The sequence below is a fragment of the Ranitomeya variabilis genome, chromosome 8 (genome assembly GCF_051348905.1).
Source record: "Ranitomeya variabilis isolate aRanVar5 chromosome 8, aRanVar5.hap1, whole genome shotgun sequence".
Lineage (NCBI taxonomy): Eukaryota > Metazoa > Chordata > Amphibia > Anura > Dendrobatidae > Ranitomeya > Ranitomeya variabilis.
Genome location: NC_135239.1, coordinates 72,753,917 through 72,774,263, shown reverse-complemented (window position 1 = coordinate 72,774,263; position 20,347 = coordinate 72,753,917). Strand labels below are relative to the sequence as shown.

General features: G+C 42.7%; 1 protein-coding gene across 3 annotated transcripts in view; it reads right to left on the bottom strand.

Annotated features, from left to right (window-relative positions):
- The window catches only part of VAV3 (vav guanine nucleotide exchange factor 3), a 248,480-nt gene that overhangs the window by 15,101 nt on the left and 213,032 nt on the right, over positions 1–20,347 (bottom strand). For 2 of the 3 annotated variants that reach the window (XM_077277487.1, XM_077277486.1), the window contains exons 20-24: positions 18,334–18,470; positions 13,376–13,441; positions 11,015–11,049; positions 6,281–6,397; positions 2,955–3,042 (exon numbers count right to left, since the gene is read on the bottom strand). In XM_077277487.1, the coding sequence (XP_077133602.1) occupies positions 2,955–3,042; positions 6,281–6,397; positions 11,015–11,049; positions 13,376–13,441; positions 18,334–18,470 (443 nt within the window). Of the gene's footprint in view, positions 1–2,954; positions 3,043–6,280; positions 6,398–11,014; positions 11,053–13,375; positions 13,442–18,333; positions 18,471–20,347 lie in introns of all 3 variants that reach the window. The other variant, XM_077277485.1, reaches the window with a different exon arrangement.

Here is a 20,347-nt window from a genome sequence, read left to right as displayed (position 1 = left end):
AAGTTTCCTGTGCCTTTGTAGCTCACACATCCCCAAAACATCAGCGATCCACCTCCATATAATACAGTAGGAATGGTGTTCCTTTCATCATAGGCCTTGTTGACCTCTCTCCAAATGTAACATTTATGGATGTATTGTCAATTTTGGTCTCATCACTCCAAATTACCTTATTCCAGAAGTTATGAGGCTTGTCTCTGTGCTGTTTTGCATATTGTAGGAGAGATAGTCTGTGGCATTTGCGCAGTAATGGCTTTATTCTGGAGACTCGACCATGCAGTTCATTTTTCTTCAAGTGCCTCCTTATTGTGCATCTTGAAACAGCCACACCACTAGTTTTTAAAGAGTCCAGTATTTCAGCTGATGTTATTTGCGGGTTTTTCTTTCATCCAGAACAACTGTGGCAATTGTGGACGAAATTTTTGTTGGTCTACCCGACCATGGTTTTGTTTTTACAGAGCACCTGTTTTTCCATTTGTTAATCACAGTTTGAACACTGCTGTGTTATGAATTCTGCTCTTGGGCTCCCTCCGGTGGTTGTAAGTGGTAGCGCTGCTGTCTCTGAATCACAGCATTTATCAGGTGTTTTCACTTTTTGCAATTTGGACAGGGCTATTTAGTCTTGCTTCACTCTTTAGTCAGTGCCAGTTGGCCATTGTTCCTGGAGGATTCACATCCCTGCCTGGTCTCTTCTGCTTTGCAGTTCTTTTCAACCAAGATAAGTTCTGGCCTTGATTTTGCTGTCCACATGCTGTGGTCTTATTGTTCAGTTATTTTCCATGTTTTGTCTTGTCCAGCTTGGTCTGTATAAGGATTTGTTTAGCCAAGCTGGTATCTCTGGAGATGCAGATATACCCTCCATGTCTTTAGTTAGCTGTGGAGTTTTTGTATTTTCTGTGGTGGATATTTTCTAGTGTTTTAATACTGACCGCATTGTACTCTGTCCTGTCCTTTCTATTTAGCTAGAAGTGGCCTCCTTTGCTAAATTCTCATTTCAGTCTGTGTATGTTTTTTCCCTCTCCTCTCACAGTCAATATTTGTGGGGGGCTGCCTGTTCTTTGGGGAATTTCTCTGAGGCAAGGTTAGGCTTCTATTTCTATCTTTAGGGGTAGTTAGCTCTTAGGCTGTGAAGAGGCGTCTAGGGAGAGTTAGGTACACTCCACGGCTATTTCTAGTGTGTGTGATAGGAGTAGTGTTTGCGGTCAGCAGAGTTCCCACTTTCATTTTCTCTGAGGCAAGATAGTTTTCCCTTTTCTATCTCTAGGGGTAATTAGTCCTCCGGCTGTGTCGAGATGTCTAGGGAGCGCTAGGTACATTCCACGGCTACTTCTAGTTGCGGTGTTAGGTTCAGGGTCTGCGGTCAGTACAGGTACCACCTTCTCCAGAGTACGTCCCATGCTGCTCTTAGGCCACCAGATCATAACACTGCTGACTGGCATTATCAATTTCTTGGATATCTTTTTGTATCCCTTTCCTGTTTTATACAGTTCAACTACCTTTTCCCGCAGATCCGTTGACAATTCTTTTGCTTTCCCAATGACTCACAATCCAGAAACGTCAGTGACTGGATGAAAGATGCAAGAGTCTGTCTGGATCCCAGAAACTCACTCAGGTTTTATGTACACACATTTATTACAAGCAAACAGGTCATAGGTGAGGATGTTTCCTTTAGTAGCCATTCAAAACCATTTGTGTCAACTTCTGTGCATGCTATCAGGCCAAAATCACCAGGGTATGTGAACTTTTGATTAGGGTCATTTGGATGTTTTGGGTTGTCATTATGATTTAAAAAGAGAAAACACAGTAGTTTGACACTAAATGGCATCACCCAATCACTAGCTATGAGTGGAGAAAAAGCTTTGGTGTTATCATTCATATTCCCAGAAAAAAGGCCAAAAAAGCAAAAATTCTACCGGGGTATGTAAACTTTTGAGCACAACTGTAAGTGTTAATAAACGCAACAATGCATATTACATATATACCCAATGGATACTTACCCATTTCTCGGTGTCAAAATGAAAGCCTAGCAGCCCCGAATCGCGTTTCGCATGGGCCTCCTCAAGAGGCTGGCAGCACAACGGAACACAATATTTTTTAACTTGATAACCCCTTTAGAGATCTGACTGGACACAGCTTACGCAATATTTTAGATGTGCCTATCTTATTAACATTGGGATATTTTAATTTAAAACAAAATAGCCATGGACTGTGGAGTAAACAACTCGAGCTACTGCCTTCATATGTTAGATGATTTCTCATGGACTGCAGAACATCTAGAGTGTCCAATCTGGTTCCCTAAAAAAAATTGTAGGGGTTCACTCTCTCTGGTAGCTGCTTGGAACACAAAGCCACAGCGGTTTTATATAATAAACTGAATAATATTTATTTTCACTTGTTGCATAGTACCAAAACAAAACCATGAATGTAAAATCCCTAGCTTTGTCCAGATGCTAATTAAACAATATCATTTATTGGCTACTTCAGACACGGTGGAGCTATTCCCACAAAGGAGCTATCATCCATAGCAGTCAATGATATTTGCAGTTTGGTGCAGTCTATTCTCAGAGAGAGATTCTGGCTTGTCTCTCTTCAGCTCCAATACAATCCACTCTGCTCAGCTTCCCCAGCTGGCTGACTGAGGTGAGCACCTAGCCTGGTTATGTGCAGAGCTATCCAGGCACACCTAATCAGAGCCAGGCTATGCTACACAGGCTAATGAGGACAATGAGCCCACAGACATATTAACCAACAATTACAAAACCAAGAGAAAACCCAATAACCTACGAATAAAATAACTAATGCCCACTGTGTGATATAGCGAAATCTTGAGGATCTCTTTAGCTAACAAGTCATATGACTTTCAAGTTGAGGAAAGATGCTCTTGGGCAGAAGGAGTTTAACAAACAATAGATCAGTGTGACATTTTTTTTTCGCGAAGGAGCGGAATCAATGCTTACCATTAAACTTTTAAATTTCCTATTTTCTGCAATGCGAAAAAAGCCATCTCTCGTTAATATCTTGATGTGCTTCACTTCATTGTTGTACCTGCGGGCAAGGCATAACTTCTGAATATAAATTTGCTTTTAATCAGCCAAGGATCAATAATTACCTGCGGGCAGGGCCCAAAATAAGAGTAAACAGATTCATTGCAGAGGCTGAGAGTATATTCCATCCAACACAGGTCTGACAACTCATTAACAGAATATATTTAGCCGGGTGAAGAAAAAGATGCAGTTTTGCTTTTTAAAAGATTGGTTAACCAGATCGTATTTATATCCAATTAGTTCCTTTATATACAGTGCAATTTAATGCATATTATTTGTGGCCATGGGCTACTTTAGAAGCTATATGGCTATATGAAATGGGTGTCAAGATATTAAAAACTTCTAGTATGGCTATAAAGAAGGTAATGTATATTTACAAAGATTTCTCACAAATGTCGAATGTCATATAGTTATTTAATACGCCAAGTATTAAATACAAAAGAGTTTTGCTGGAATTACGTAAAAAAATGATTACTTTAAAATCTGCGCACGGACCTGCATCCTTACCTGCGCTATGTGCTGGATATAATGGTATTACCTTTCACCCAGGACGCATGTGTTTGCACAGGATTTTTATATCTCACTCTATGTATTGCTGCATTGATTGCTCATTAGTGCAATCATGTGTAACCCTATTAATACATAAGGGTGATCTTGGGGACATGCCTTCATACGAAGAATTTTAGTTATTGGGTCTAGGGTACGAGAATGGTTGGGTCCACTCCCACTTTGTTCACATTGAGTAATACATCACCCATGGGTGTCTATGTTCTAAACAATTACCGTATACTGTGCAAGTTTGGGGGGGGCTGCTTTTATATGAAACACAGAATAACTATACTATGTAGCAGAAAAAATGATATCATTGGCTGACATGGGGGGAAACAGCGTTTTTTAGGCGCATGCACCAACAGGCACTACAGATGCACTTTTACACTTTTGGATAGTTTGGCCACTTACAGATTCAATAGGCTGAATACCACAGAATTCTGGACTAATTTCTAAAAAAAAAGGCTAAAAAAAAAGGCTAACATGGCTTGCATCACATTTGTGATGCAATTTAGACACTTTTCTTGGCCCCCGGACAAAGCAATATGCGAAACGCGCGTCAAGCTGTGGGTGGTTGCCCAATATCTAGTAGCTCCTTTTGTTTTAATTCTATTTAGTACGGCATAGGCACTCACTATCTAATTTACTCTGGTACCACTTTAGCATATAGCTTGTACATACAATGAACAATAATACATTTATTTTTCTAATGATTGGCTATGATCGGGGTGCCCCTTTGTCTTACCCTTGTGCAGTTTTAGTTTTAGTTTTAAAATACTATTTTACGTCCTTGGAAAAATTATTTTTTATAACAATAGGATTAATATTGGGTCGTGTATCTTATTTGCATAGTGTGCACATTGGGGATGTTTGTTTTCCATAGGTGTTATAGTAAACATTACTAGTAAAGAGGTGTTTTTTAGGATTGCACTAGTGGGAAATGGCCTAAAATGCGAAACTGTGTACAAAAGTTTTGAAGCAAATTTTAGTGTACAGTGAACGCACTAATAGATCTAATAGATGGCGTAAACTTACACGAGGCAGCTTAAAATGCACCAAATTTATTAAACAGTACTGAAAAACATGGCACATTTTGTAGTCTCATTAGACGCAATTGTACAAATTATATATTAGTGCCTAAATACAGTTTTAAAGTACATGTAATGAAAGATCTGACTTGTCTCCTTTTAACTCTTTATTCAAAAGTCGTGAATTAGTTTCCATGGCTTCAAATTTGATGACTTATTCTCAGAATGTATCTTCAATACTAGATTTCTTTATTCTATAGGTATTCTATAGTTTTCCTTATAGGTTCTATAACCCATGTCGATCTGCTGACTGAATGGGACTTGAACCTCTAAATACGGTAACTTGAATTGTACAGAGCTGCAGTACTCGGCACAGCCACTAGAGCTGAGCAAAAAAAGATTTATGAGACTCTGGATCCCTCTGTTGCAGCGGACAGGGGCAGTACGAACTTCCCCGGCTGGCCCTTGAATGCTGGCCGCCTCTTGTGATTACTAGGCCCCCACGACAACATGCTGTTGCTTGATGCCTACAATACCGACAGAAGAAAAGACATATACATACAAAGGCATTTCTAAAATAAACTAAAATTATATCAATTTTATTTAGACAAAAAAAAACAAATGAACAATTAAAAAAACAGTCAAAAGAGAACATACGGTAGATTGCACCAGAACCTCAATCCCAAACCTGAAATAAGGCTCAAGGGATAATGCTCGTATAACCCATATGTAGCTAAGGGAAGTTTAAGAGTCCATAAAACAGTACACATACAATAAATATTTCAAAAGTAAAAGTAGCACAGTTAATGATGCACATCAGTAATGAGCATGAGATAAATACCAAGAAATACAGTAAAAAAAACAATGCACAAATATCAAGATAGTCCCCTGAGGAACTCACTATCGGTGATGATATCCGTGGGGATTACTCTTCTGCCCAGATGATGACCCTGGAGCTGATGTCATTGGTTGACTGTGCACACAATTATTATATGCGTATGATTCGCATGCTGATTACTGCTCTACATCATCACCAGTGCTAGGCTTACCTTTTACATATTTACTATCTCTATATACTTTACATCATGGACTTCTCTTATTTATGTGTGGATCATATGGGCATTATCCCTTGAGCCTTATTTTGGGTTCGGGATTGAGGTTCTGTCACATTTTTCGTGCTATTTCGAATATTGTTAATTGTTGATTTGTTCTTTTTTCCGTAAATATAGCTATAATATATAATATATCATTTTTTCTAGCTTGGAGGGCAGCTTCTTTGTATGTACTGTACAGTATATATATGTTCGTTTTTCGGTATTGCCTGCATATTTCTCATACTTCTTAATATTCATCAGTGGTGCCCACTCTTTATTTTGATGGATGTATGAAGCGTAGTCAATGGACGTCAGGCACAATCTAGATGTGCTGTGTGCTGCTATTCCATCAGTTTACGGTGGCCCAGTAATTACAGAGGAGCCCAGGATACTGGCATTAGAGTGCCCCCTAAGGAAGTATGCACTGCCCTGGTCTGGCTGCCATTGAGTATCAACTTGGATGCCGGACCAGGGTCCTACAAATCTTTTTGTTCAACTCTAAGGGTTACTAACACAAGTACAAAGCTGTCTGGCAAACAATAAATTGTGAATTCTCATACAGACTTACTTAATACTGATTGCATATTCCCTGATCTCCTTCGTTCGGTGTCGGATGAGGTAGGTACTGTTTTCTCTGTTCATCAGCTCCACCTCTGCCTGAACCCTTTCCATGGCCCCTGCATACCTAGGAAAGGAAAAACGACATTTTACGTGTTAACATGATAACAGTTAAATACAAACCAAAAGCCATACAAACTGCTGCAACCCACTTCTACTGCAGTCATTTTATAGACATAGCTTAATTATTAAAATTAGGATCTATTTAGACTGTAAGCTACTGTAAGCTACAGTATGTACCACCCATGGGAACAATGAAGACTGTAAGCTACAGTATGTACCAACCATGGGAACAATGAAGACTGTAAGCTACAGTACGTACTAACCATGGGAACAAAGAAGACTAATCTACAGTATGTACTAACCATAGTAACAAGGAAGACTGTAAGCTACAGTATGTACAAACCATGGAAACAAGGAAGACTAAGCTACAGTATGTACTAATCATGGGAACAAGGAAGACTGTAATCTACAGTATGTATAATCCATGGGAACAAGGAAGACTGTAAGCCACAGTATGTACTAACCACAGTAACAAGGAAGACTGTAAGCTACAGTATGTACTAACCATGAGAACAAGGATGACTGTAAGCTACAGTATGTACCAACCATGGGAACAAGGAAGACTAAGCTATAGTATGTACTAACCATGAGAACAAGGAAGACTGTAAACTACAGTATGTACTAACCACAGTAACAAGGAAGACTGTAAGCTATAGTATGTACTAACCATGAGAGCAAGGATGACTGTAAACTACAGTATGTACCAACCATGGGAACAAGGAAGACTGTAAGCTACAGTATGTACTAACCATGGGAACAAAGAAGACTAATCTACAGTATGTACTAACCATAGTAACAAGGAAGACTGTAAGCTACAGTATGTACAAACCATGGGAACAAGGAAGACTAAGCTACAGTATGTACTAACCAAGGGAACAAGGAAGACTGTAATCTCCAGTATGTATAATCCATGGGAACAAGGAAGACTGTAAGCCACAGTATGTACTAACCACAGTAACAAGGAAGACTGTAAGCTACAGTATGTACTAACCATGAGAACAAGGATGACTGTAAGCTGCAGTATGTACCAACCATGGGAACAAGGAAGACTAAGCTATAGTATGTACTAACCATGAGAACAAGGAAGACTGTAAACTACAGTATGTACTAACCATGGAAACAAGGAGGACTGTAAGCTACTGTAAGTACTAACCACAGTAACAAGGAAGACTGTAAGCTACAGTATATACTAACCCCAGTAACAAGGAAGACTGTAAGCTACAGTATGTACTAACCATGGGAGCAAGGAAGACTGTAAGCTACAGCATATACCAACCATGGGAACAAGGAAGATTGTAAGCTACAGTATGTACTAACCATGAGAACAAGGAGGACTGTAAGCTACAGTATATACTAACCACAGTAAAAAGGAAGACGGTAAGCTACAGTATGTGCTAACCATGGGAACAAGGAAGACTGTAAGCTACAGTATGTACTAACCATGAGAACAAGAAGTCTGTAAGCTACAGTATGTACTAACCATGGGAACAAGGAGGACTGTAAGCTACAGTATATACTAACCATGAGAACAAGGAAGACTGTAAGCTACAGTATGTACCAACCATGGAAACAAGAAGACTGTAAGCTACAGTATGTACTAACCATGGGAACAAGAAGACTGTAAGCTACAGTATGTACTAACCATGGGAACAAAGAGGACTGTAAGCTACAGTACAGTATATACTAACCACAGTAACAAGGAAGACTGTAAGCTACAGTATATACTAACCACAGTAACAAGGAAGACTGTAAGCTACAGTATGTACTAACCATGAGAACAAGGATGACTGTAAGCTACAGTATGTACTAACCATGAGAACATGGAAGACTGTAAGCTACAGTATGTACTAATCATGGGAACAAGGAGGACTGTAAGCTACAGCATGTACTAACCATGGGAACAAGGAGGACTGTAAGCTACAGTATATACTAACCACAGCAACAAGGAAGACTGTAAGCTACAGTATGTACTAACCATGGGAACAAGGAAGACTGTAAGCTACAGTATGTACTAACCATGGGAACAAGAAGACTGTAAGCTACAGTATATACTAACCATGGGAACAAGGAGGACTGTAAGCTACAGTATGTACTAACCATGGGAACAAGGAAGACTGTAAGCTACAGTATGTACTAACCATGGGAACAAGGAGGACTGTAAGCTACAGCAGTGATTTTCAACCTTTTTTGAGCCGCGGCACACTTTTTATACTTAAAAAATCCCGGGGCACACCACCAACCAAAATGGCACAAAATGACACTAAAACAGTACATATTCTACATATAGTTAATAATATAGATTCTAAATGTATTTATACTCACTCAGTGTGAAACCTGGGCCTGTTTCGATAAACACAAAAGGGATATCCTGGCAGGAATGGTGGAAAGACACACACGAAGCGTTTCCTCAACAGTTCTCAGTCTCTCCCTGTTTTTAGTTTTTTTTGTGCACATGCCCTAACCCTAACCCTACCCCTAACCCTACCCCTAACCCTAACCCTACCCCTACCCCTAGTTCTAACCCTAGTTCTAACCCTAACCCTAGTGGAAAAAGAAAAAAAAATATTTTCTTTTTTTTTATTATTGTCCCTACCTATGGGGGTGATAAGGGGGGGGTCATTTACAATTTTTTTATTTTGATCACTGTGATAGGCTATATCTCAGTGATCAAAATATACCTGGAACAAATCTGCCAGCCGGCAGATTCGGCGGGCGCACTGCGCATGCGCCCGCCATTTTGGAAGATGGCGGCGCTCATGGAGAAGACGGACGGACACCGTGAGGCCCGGTAAGTATGAGGGGGGGGATCTGAGCATGGGGGGTGGATCGGAGGACGGGGGGGTGGCATCGGAGCATGGGGGGAGCGGGCAGGAGGACGGGGGAGCGGACAGGACGACGGAGGGGAGCGGAGCACCGGACGGAGGACCGGAGAGGAGATCGGTGGTGGTGGTGGGGGGGTACATAAGTGTTTACATAAGGTCGGGAAGGGGTTAATGAGCTGTTGCTGACTTAATGATTATACACAGCATTATTGGCGGGCATTACCTTGGCGGCGGGCAAATGCTCTCCGCTCTCAGGATGACGTGCCGTCCTCGGTGACGTCATTAAGTCGCGCGAGCGTTCAAAGCTCGCGCATGTGTTACTCCGTGACTGCGCATCGCTGCGCATCGCTGCGCATTGCCGGGGAACAAAACAAAGGGGGCACCATAGTTTGGGGAACTTTCCCCGCGGCACACCCGACCATGTGTCACGGCACACTAGTGTGCCGCGGAACACTGGTTGAAAATCACTGAGCTACAGTATGTAGTAACCATGGGAACAAGGAAGACTGTAAGCTACAGTATGTACCAACCATGGGAACAAGGAAGACTGTAAGCTACAGTATGTACTAACCATGGGAACAAGGAAGACTGTAAACAAGTGGATAGGTGGAGGGCACCACCAAATGTATCAGAAAAAGGAAGGTTCACTATGGGCTGTAACAAAACATGAAAAAAACAGCGAGACAAAGATCATGCCCATATGTAAAGGAACACCTCCAGACAATAATAAATGAAAAATATATAAACTTTTAATTGGCAATGAACCTCAAAAACTACATATATGTGTATGCAAAGAACAGTAACACACAACACTTAAAAACATTTAAAATTGCAAAGAATGCAAAAACAACAACATGCCTATGCTGGAATAATTGTCAAATCCTATGATAGGGAAAATGACGTCCCACAAGAAAAATATGCTTCCCCCAATAAGATGATCCAAAGGATCTACCCACACAGTCAAGATATAAGAATGAATAACCACTCAATGGTGTGGTGTCAATGTTGCAAAACCATAGCCCCCAGCATGAGGTGCATAATTCCTGTGCAAAATAACTGCAATACTGTGCAGATCATGGTAATGGAGTACAACCAAAAAAGGCCCTGGAAAAGATGTGCCTGAGAATAGAGTCTGAAATATAACTCAAAAAATGACTGTTATAAGATAGGCACATATGGCATGCAAGGGGAAGGGAGAGGAAGGACTACAGAATGTAACAGCCCAATAAAATGAAAACCTCAATCCCATAAAAAAACCCCATCATACCAATAATGCTAATGGTCCAAAGCCCTGACCATGGGTGGAAGTCTGTGTGGAGAGGGGAAGCAATCTGTGGGTAGGCTCCACTGTAAGCCACAGTATGTAGCAACCATGGGAACAAGGAGGACTGTAAGCTACAGTATCTACTAACCATGGATCAAGAAGGCAATGTGAAGTCACTGTGTCACACAAATAGGATGAATATAATACAAATTTATTCTACTAATCACATCCTGCATCAGGATTGGGTAAATCCCAGCAACCCAGTATGCCACTGTATTTAAATATTTTCTACTATTGCCTAACTTTTTAGATTGTGCTTATTAGAAATTAGATTGGTTCTGTAGTGGTATGGCTGATTGGCTGCTACTGGCCGCAGGGTTTTGTCCGTTTATAGTATAGAATCTTATTAGGATAAATATATAGAAGTACACCAGAGAATGTGCTTTCATATGAACTCTCTTCTAAATCACTAGGTGACTAGTTATTGTAGTGATTTCAATGAAAGAAGTTTAAAGACTGAACTTCATGTACTCACCATGGCTGCCCGGAGTAATCTACTGGCTTTGGCATCTGCTATGGGAAAAGAGATGAGTAAAAGATCTAGAACCACATTCTGTAAGGCTAGCAACTCAAAAAGTCATACATCAATCCAGCCTATTCTCTTCCAATGTTGGTCCTGAGAAAGAAAAAACCCCATAAGGCAAAAGCCAATTTATTTTCCGACTCTCAGTAAGGCCCTTAGAATAAATTCCTGGATCAACAATCCATCCCCAGAAACCTAAAAAGCGTAACTTTTTAGTGTATTTACACTTCAGCACAGTAAAGGATCTCCTTGTTGATATTGAAGCCTTCTTGCTATAGATGTACAATTTCAGCACTCCTCCTGTGATTAAGCCATAGCTCAGGACAAAAAAGTGTTAATATCTACAAAATTTTCCTTAATTTACTGCCAATGGATATGCTCTCAAAAAAACTTTGCGGATTTCCCATCTGTATTTTTATTTTTAAGATATCTCATCCACCCACTACAAACAATATCAGCAGCATTAATTGACCAGAACTGTGGATTTGGAATACGCAGCATGTACAGAGCAGACACCGGAGCTCACTTCACTCTTTGCAATGCAAGTTGTCAAATAAGCAGCTCAACCACGCCATTTTTGCACAGGAAATGCAATGTGGGCACAAACCCTGACGACTTGTTCACATGACCGTATTTTCGTTCTGTAAAACAACGGACAACAGACAGACAACACTAGGACCGATGTTATTCAATGGGACCATGCAGACGAGAGATTTTTTTCATTGACAGAATGACGGAATCTGCATGTGAAAAAAAATCACAGTATGCACTAGTTTCTCCCGAGTGTCCATTCAAGTCTACTAGAATGCAAAAAAATCAGAATCACATTATAGCATCCATTTATTATAGATACATTTTAGTTCTGTAACAAAGGAAATTGTAAATGGGCCTGTAAATTATTAATACTGAAGTTGCTGCTGAACCAAAAACGGATTGTATACGGACTGCACACGGATGACACGTGAGAAAAAAAATAGTCGGAATTTTCCAGATGAAACTCTTAGGCTGCAGTCACACTCTCAGTATTTGGTCAGCATTTTACATCAGTATTTGTAGCCAAAACCAGGAGTGGGTGATAAATCCAGAAGTGGTGACGGATTTCTGTTATACTTTTCCTCTAATTGTTCCACTCCTGGTATTGGCTTCCAAATACTGATGTAAAATACTGACCAAATACTGAACGTGTGACTGCAGCCTTACAATGTTTTACAGTCAGTGTGAACCCGGTAAGAAACTATATCCTAATCCTTTTTAGAAAGTGTCGAACATAAGTTCTAGAGTAGGATTCTATCATGCCACCTCTAATTAGTCTCCAAACACGCTCATATATTAATCAATTATTACGGTTAATTAAACTTCTGTGCAACAAGTGACATTTGGAGGACAGAAAAATAGAGTGAATTAGCGCATACTACAGTAAAGATGACGATGCTCATCCAGTAGGTCGATGTACCCAACTTTATCCATTTACTGCTGTATCTGCAGTCTAGTAAATACTGGGTGCATAGCCACTAGTGATGAGCAAACGTGCTTGGATAAGGTGTTATCCCAGCATGCTCGGGTGCTAACTGAGGGTCTTCGACGTGCTCGAAAAATATGTTCGAGACCCCGCACCTGCATGTCTTGCAGATGTTCGACAGTCGCAACACATGCAGGGATTACCTGTTTGTTGGTAAATTCCTGCATGTTGGGCGGACGTCGAACAACCACGAGACATGCAGGTTCGGGGACTTGAACATATTTATCAAGCATGTCGAAGACACTGGGTTAGCACCCGAACATGCTGGGATAACACTGTATAGCTCATCACTAATAGCCACATGAGACATAATGGCTGCAGAACTCCATTACTTTCATCAATGCTTTGGACCGACTGCAAAGTAAATTGGGTATGATAGTTGGACTGAAAATTCTGGTGCTTAGGCTAAGTGCATAACAAAAGATGTCTGATTTTGATCCAGAAAAACAAGGATGATTTTTCATCTGCATTGTAAACTGTGTGCAAACTGTTTTTCACCTTCCATCTTTTTTTTACATCAAGAGTTAATAACATTTTGCAAGACCAAATACAGTTTTTTATGTTAAGAACTGCAATGTATTCGTAAAAATTGGATGCTATATGGATGATCAGTATAAAATCCAATATTTTTTGCGCACCCATTAGATCCATGTGAAAAAAATTGTCATCTGAACAGCCAAATGAAATAACATCGGCCCGAGTGCTGTCCATGTGAAGCAGGGGTTTTCACGCACAGCACTCAGATATAAAAGGCACCTATCCGCATTTTATTGGGAAGGTAAATTCATACTTACACATGGGCTTGGTTTTACTGCATCACTTGGAAAAAAGCCAAGCTCTCCCGTGGCAATATTTTTTCCCTGAAACAGAATAACGAAACTAGGTTTTTTTTTGTCCAAAAATAAAAAAATATACACAACTAGCTGTTTCCAGCCAGCTAACGCTCGGCATGCTCATTGCTATCTAATTAACGCTGCTGGTGATTAAACTAAAGTAAATAATGACAACATTCAATAGCGCTTACGCAGGTGGTAAATTAACTTAAAATGAAGTTAATAACAATAATAATAATTAAAAATCAGAATAATACTAATACAGTGTAAAATCAAAAGCAAACTGGATTCGTGTGGTAATGTGTGCGGACAGAGCCTCGTGTGGTAATGTGTGGGGACAGAGCCTCGTGTGGTAATGTGTGGGGACGGAGCCTCGTGTGGTAATGTGTGAGGATGGAGCCTCGTGTGGTAATGTGTGGGGACGGAGCCTCGTGTGGTAATGTGTGGGGACGGAGCCTCGTGTGGTAATGTGTGGGGACGGAGCCTCGTGTGGTAATGTGGAGGGACGGAGCCTCGTATGGTAATGTGTGGAGACGGAGCCTCATGTGGTAATAATGTGTGGGGACGGAGCCTCGTGTGGTAATGTGTGGGGATGGAGCCTCATGTGGTAATGTGGTGGGGGGCGGGATTATGTGTGGTAATGTGGTGGGAGGGCGGGATTATGTGTGGTAATATGGTGGGGGGTGGGATTATGTGTGGTAATGTGGTGGGGGGCGGGATTATGTGTGGTAATGTGGGGGGGCGGGATTGTGTGTGGTAATGTGGTGGGGGGCGGGATTATGTGTGGTAATGTGGTGAGCGGGCGAGATTATGTGTGGTAATGTGGTGGGGGGCGGTATTATGTGTGGTAATGTGGTGGGGGGCGGGATTATGTGTGGTAATGTGGTCGGGGGGCGGGATTATGTGTGGTAATGTGGTGGGGGTGGGATTATGTGTGGTAATGTGGTGGGGGGCGGGATTATGTGTGGTAATGTGGTGGGGGGCCGGATTATGTGTGGTAATGTGGTGGGGGGCAGGATTATATGGTAATGTGGTGGGGGCGGGATTATGTGTGGTAATGTGGTGGGGGGCGGGATTATGTGTGGTAATGTGGTGGGGGGTGGGATTATGTGTGGTAATGTGGTGGGGGTGGGTGTTGTGAATTCCATTCTCGGACTCCCTCCTGTGGTCATGAATGGTACTTTGGTTAGTTCTGCTCTTGGACTCCCTCTGGTGGCTTTGAGCGGAACTGCTGGTCACTGAGGTTGGCTTTGTCAGCTGCTCTCGTTTATTGCTATACTGGCTTCCCTATTTAACTCCACTCAGATCGTTACTTGATGCCAGCTGTCAATGTTTTCAGTATTGGTTCAGATCTCTCTTGGACTTCTCTGAGGACCTGTCTACTCCAGCAGAAGCTAAGTCTTTGCTAGTTCATTTTTTGTTACTGCTTCCTGAATATATTTCTTAGTACTGCTATTTCTAGTCCAGCTTGCTATTATGATATTCCCTTGCTAGCTGGAAGCTCTGGGGTGCAGAGTGGCACCTCCACACCGTGAGTCGGTGTGGGGAGTCTTTTTGCTTACTCTGCGTGGCTTTTGTAGTCTTTTGTGCTGACCGCATAGTTCCCTTTTCTTTCCTCTGACTAAATTAGTGAAGTCTGGCCTCCTTTGCTAAAACCTGTTTCATCCCTGTGTTTGTGACTTTCCTCTTAACTCACAGTCAATATATGTGGGGGCTGCCTTTACCTTTGGGGAATTTCTCTGAGGCAAGGTTAGGCTTCTATTTCTATCTTTAGGGGTAGTTAGCTCTTAGGCTGTGAAGAGGCGTCTAGGGAGAGTTAGGTACGCTCCACGGCTATTTCTAGTGTGTGTGATAGGAGTAGTGTTTGCGGTCAGCAGAGTTCCCACTTTCCCAGAGCTTGTTCCAATTTCTAGTTTACTCATCAGGTCATTCCGGGTGCTCCTAACCACCAGGTCCATAACAGGTGGGATTATGTGTGGTAATTTGGTGGGAGGCGGGATTATGTGTGGTAATGTGGTGGGGGGGCGGGATTATGTGTAGTAATGTGGTGGGGGCGGGATTATGTGTGGTAATGTGGTGGGGGGGCGGGATTATATGTGGTAATGTGGTGGGGGGCGGGATTGTGTGTGGTAATGTGGTGGGTGGGATTATGTGTGGTAATGTGGTGGGGGGCGGGATTATGTGTGGTAATGTGGTGGGAGGGCGGGATTGTGTGTGGTAATGTGGTGGGAGGGCGGGATTGTGTGTGGTAATGTGGGGGGGGCGGGATTGTGTGTGGTAATGTGGTGGGGGCGGGATTGTGTGTGGTAATGTGGTGCAGGGGCGGGATTGTGTGTGGTAATGTGGTGGAGGGCGGGATTGTGTGTGGTGATGTGGTGGGGGTGCGGGATTGTGTGTGGTAATGTGGTGGGAGGGTGGGATTGTGTGTGGTAATGTGGTGGGAGGGCGGGATTGTGTGTGGTAATGTGGTGGGAGGGCGGGATTGTGTGTGGTAATGTGGTGGGGGGCGGATTGTGTGTGGTAATGTGGTGGGGGCGGGATTGTGTGTGGTAATGTGGTGCAGGGGCGGGATTGTGTGTGGTAATGTGGTGGAGGGCGGGATTGTGTGTGGTGATGTGGTGGGGGTGCGGGATTGTGTGTGATAATGTGGTGGGAGGGCGGGATTGTGTGTGGTAATGTGGTGGGAGGGCGGGATTGTGTGTGGTAATGTGGGGGGGGCGGGATTGTGTGTGGTAATGTGGGGGGGGCGGGATTGTGTGTGGTAATGTGGTGGGGGGCGGATTGTGTGTGGTAATGTGGTGGGGGCGGGATTGTGTGTGGTAATGTGGTGCAGGGGCGGGATTGTGTGTGGTAATGTGGTGGAGGGCGGGATTGTGTGTGGTGATGTGGTGGGGGTGCGGGATTGTGTGTGATAATGTGGTGGGGGGCGGATTGTGTGTGGTAATGTGGTGGGGGTGGGATTATGTGTGGTAATGTGGTGGGGGGTGGGATTATGTGTGGTAATGTGGTGGGGGGGTGGGATTATGTGTGGTAATGTGGTGGGCGGGTGGGATTATGTGTGGTAATGTGGTGGGGGCGGGATTGTGTGTGGTAATGGGGTGGGGGGCGGGATTGTGTGTGGTAATGGGGTGGGGGGCGGGATTATGTGTGATGTGTGGGGGCGGAGCTACTGTGCAGGGGGCGGGATTAGCGAGTAATCACGATGCCTCTTATATACGGTATATAGATGGAAAATATGCATAAAAATCATAATATGTATCCGATAAGTCATGTACCCTAACCGGCAATACAACAGATCAACAATTGGACTTCAATTACTCCCAGGGCTATTATTATGGAGATGTCGGCTATGGCAATCACAATGACAGAATCAAATTGTGATCAGAGTGCTAGAAAAATATCCTCCAAAAGGAAAAGACAAAAAGTGTCCAAGGCACCAATCCAGAAGGACTTTTGACGAGAAGCAGTTCTTTATTTAAATGTCTAAAACCAGCAGCACAATCCTATAGTTCTGTTCACATGTGGATGGGTGCAGTGCGATCAGACGACCTGGAGCACTTGGATGAGAAGAATATCCTTCTTTATTAACATGATGGTGTAAAGTATAGCTATATATACCCAAAGTAACACCCCTTGATAACACTAAGCATCAATCACTTGGTGTAATTGATAATTAAAGAGTGTTATTTGCATATAAATAGCTACAGTTTACACCATTTCTTTGCATGAAATGGCTCATATTATTATTTAAAGCACCCTTAAATTCAGGGTGATCTACATCTGTAAAAGGGGTTATATAAATTTATATATATATATATATATATATATATATATATATATATATATATATATATTTATTTAAGCAAATAAAGAGACTGTTAGACAGATACAGAAAGGGGAGTGGACGTTGCCCTCATGGGCTTACAATCTACTGGTTGTTGGGCAAGGAGACAGTAGGTCGGGGGTTACAGCGGGTAGTGAGGTGGCAGCAGGGTCATTGTCGGCTATAGGTGTTTTTGAACAGATGAGTTTTCAGGTTCCGTTTGAAGGTTCCAAAAGTGGGAGATAATTGAATGTGCTGAGGCATTGAGTCTCAGAGGATGAGACACCCGGTACAAGTCTTGGAGGAGTTTTGGTGAGGAACATACAAAAGCAGAGAAAAGAAGCAGGTTTTTAGAGGATCGAACATTATGTGCGAGGGAGACAAAATATGGATGGCTGTCATGGGGTTATCACAACAGAGAGGAGCCAGAAGACTGCAGCGTCTGATTGTTCCTATTCCTGGGCTAAGAAGTAGCACTTCTTTTTAATGTTGTTATTTTGGCAGAAGAAGGGTTAATCAGTAATGTTGGAAACTCTGAGCTCTTAGCTGAGCTCAGTTAGCCACCCCATCCCCTTTATAATCTGGGTCCTGATTCAAACCTTTGTCAGAGCTAGCTTTTGCTGCATGGCTTAGGAGAGGTGTTCATATGAGAAGGAGTTTTGGAGGCGTTACCCTTGTTTGTATAGCCTTGTTTGTCAAGTTGGTGTACTGCGGTGCACAGTAGCGCACCTCTTCCCTGGGAGGGTAAAGAGAACAGATGAAGGGCTAACTCAGGACAGGAGATAAAGCAAGGGTGGAGGCCCCGGCATCTTCACCTTCAGAAGTATCCCGGGAAGTAGCGCGAGCTAGGGAACCTCCTAATGTTAGGGACAGGGAAGGAGCCCCTGGTCCCGGGTCACCCGACAGCTGTGTCGTGACAATTGTGTTCTCCAACATGATCAGAATGCTGGGGTTGAAGCGGATGGAGCAAAGTGAATTCTATCATTTTATATTGCATAAATGCCACAATCAGTAATGATTGCTGCATCTCATGGGTGAATTATCAAGCATCTTCCCTGGAATAATCTCTGATACAACAATATGACCAAACACCTACCTGCCAAAACAGGCTGAGGGGATCTGCCCTGATTAACTCAATGGTGTCTCCAACCTGTATGGTGAGCGAAGGGCCATTGTTTACTGGAGGTGCTGGGTAACCGTTGTAAGGTCGAATAACCTGCAACTTTGGTAAACCTGTAAGTTAAATGCAACAAAAATGAAAGATTAGAAATAGAATATTCTCAAAAACACTTAGAGATGTGAAGAAGGTAGATTTATCTTTCACACACCAGCACAACGGAATTCCAATGTCAGCTTAAAGACACCCAGTCAAAAATGTACACCCATCTCCAAACCATACATAAGATCATTTTGCCCTTTAAAATATGAGCCAGGCAATTCTTTAATGACCTTAAAGCACTGATCCAGAAATCACGTTTTGTAGTTGGGTCTGGGAGTGCATTGGAATGTGATGATGCACTTACAGCTCCTGAGCTGCAGGCTGTATTTAATAACTAGCTGCATCCTCCCCTGCTGATTGACAGGTCGTTTAATAGGCTAGTGGCCATTGTATCAGAGCAATCGGCAGGACAGGGTGCTGCTAAGTAGGGAAATACAGATAGAGAGTGCATCATCATGCCCCAATGCACTTTCAGACACAAAAACACAATTTCTGACTGCTGGACCAGCACTTTGGGGTCATAAAGAGACCAACTTGCTTATCCTTTAAATTTGGAGGGTGGTTAAAGTTTCTGAAACTTTTCTTTAAAAATAAACTCTAACGGAAATTGTGTTTTCCATAGTAGGTATATATTATGGAGAACTCCAAACCTCCTATGTTTCATTGTTTGGACCTGTAGCTTTAATGCTGATCTCAGGCCATGTGTTGGTGATGCGGCACTATTAGCAATAACAGGCACCTTGTGTGGAAATTATAGCCATATACATAGTATCCTGGACATATTCAGAAACAGTGCTATGCCTGCAGTGCCTGAAGATATGTAAGGCCAGATGTACATGTAAGGAGGTGAAACACCAGAAGAGGCTGGGGGCGGTTACCTTCTCGGCTCTGTGCCTGGAACCATTGAGCTGTGCTGCAGGTTCCCTAGGGGGCAATCTTGGAGACTGGGACAGGAAGGAAGCGGGCAGAGAGCGGGAAAGGCACGGACGCAAGGGGCAGAGCAGCGTGAGCAGCAGTCAGAGCAGGGTGCAGCTGCGCTCCGGGAGAGAGAGAGCTCCCGGTCTGAGGACAAATACAGGGAGACTGCCCAGAAAGACTGCATCTTGTGAGTACATGAAAGCGGACTCTGCTGTGACTGGAGAGGGGTGCTTTGAGACCCGTGTAGAGACACTGGCCCGTGCAGAGACTTTGACCCCCTGGTCTCCACGGTATCAGTACAGAGACTGTGATTCCTGGTACAGAGACTTAAAAGTGCAGAGCCCCTGATTCCTGGTACAGAGACTTAACAGTGCAGAGCCCCTGATTCCTGGTACAGAGACTTAACAGTGCAGAGCCCCTGATTTTGGCTGTGCTGTAAAAGCTAAAGACTCAGAGCCTGTGCATACCACATTAACTCCCGAAACCCCAGGCAGCAGGCTCCTAGAGACTACTCAGCCCACGGACAACAGAGGGACGACAAGTGCCGCTGTTTCTCGGCGCCTACGTTGGAGAAGAAGACCCTTCAAGTAAGTCCTCATCAGACTGATAAGTGTTCTTTTCTCAAGAAATCTTGCTTACTCCTGTTACATTGTTTGACTCCCATATTTTTGCACTGTTTTATTGCTAGTTATTTCCCATTGCTTCCTCCCTGCGAGGAGAACCTGATTCCTGTTATTAAACCCCTCAACTGTTGGTCTGTCTGTTCCGTGGTAACATACTCAGTACCTGCATACTATTACATTCATAAGCATATTTTAAGCATGTGCAATATGTATTCATCAGTATTATATGATATTGTAGCAAGTTATCAATAATACATTCGTATTACAGATCATTAATAATGGTGGTCTATTTTTTAGAGAAACATTTAATTATATAAGGTAGTCCCTTTAAAAACGTAATGGCATGACAA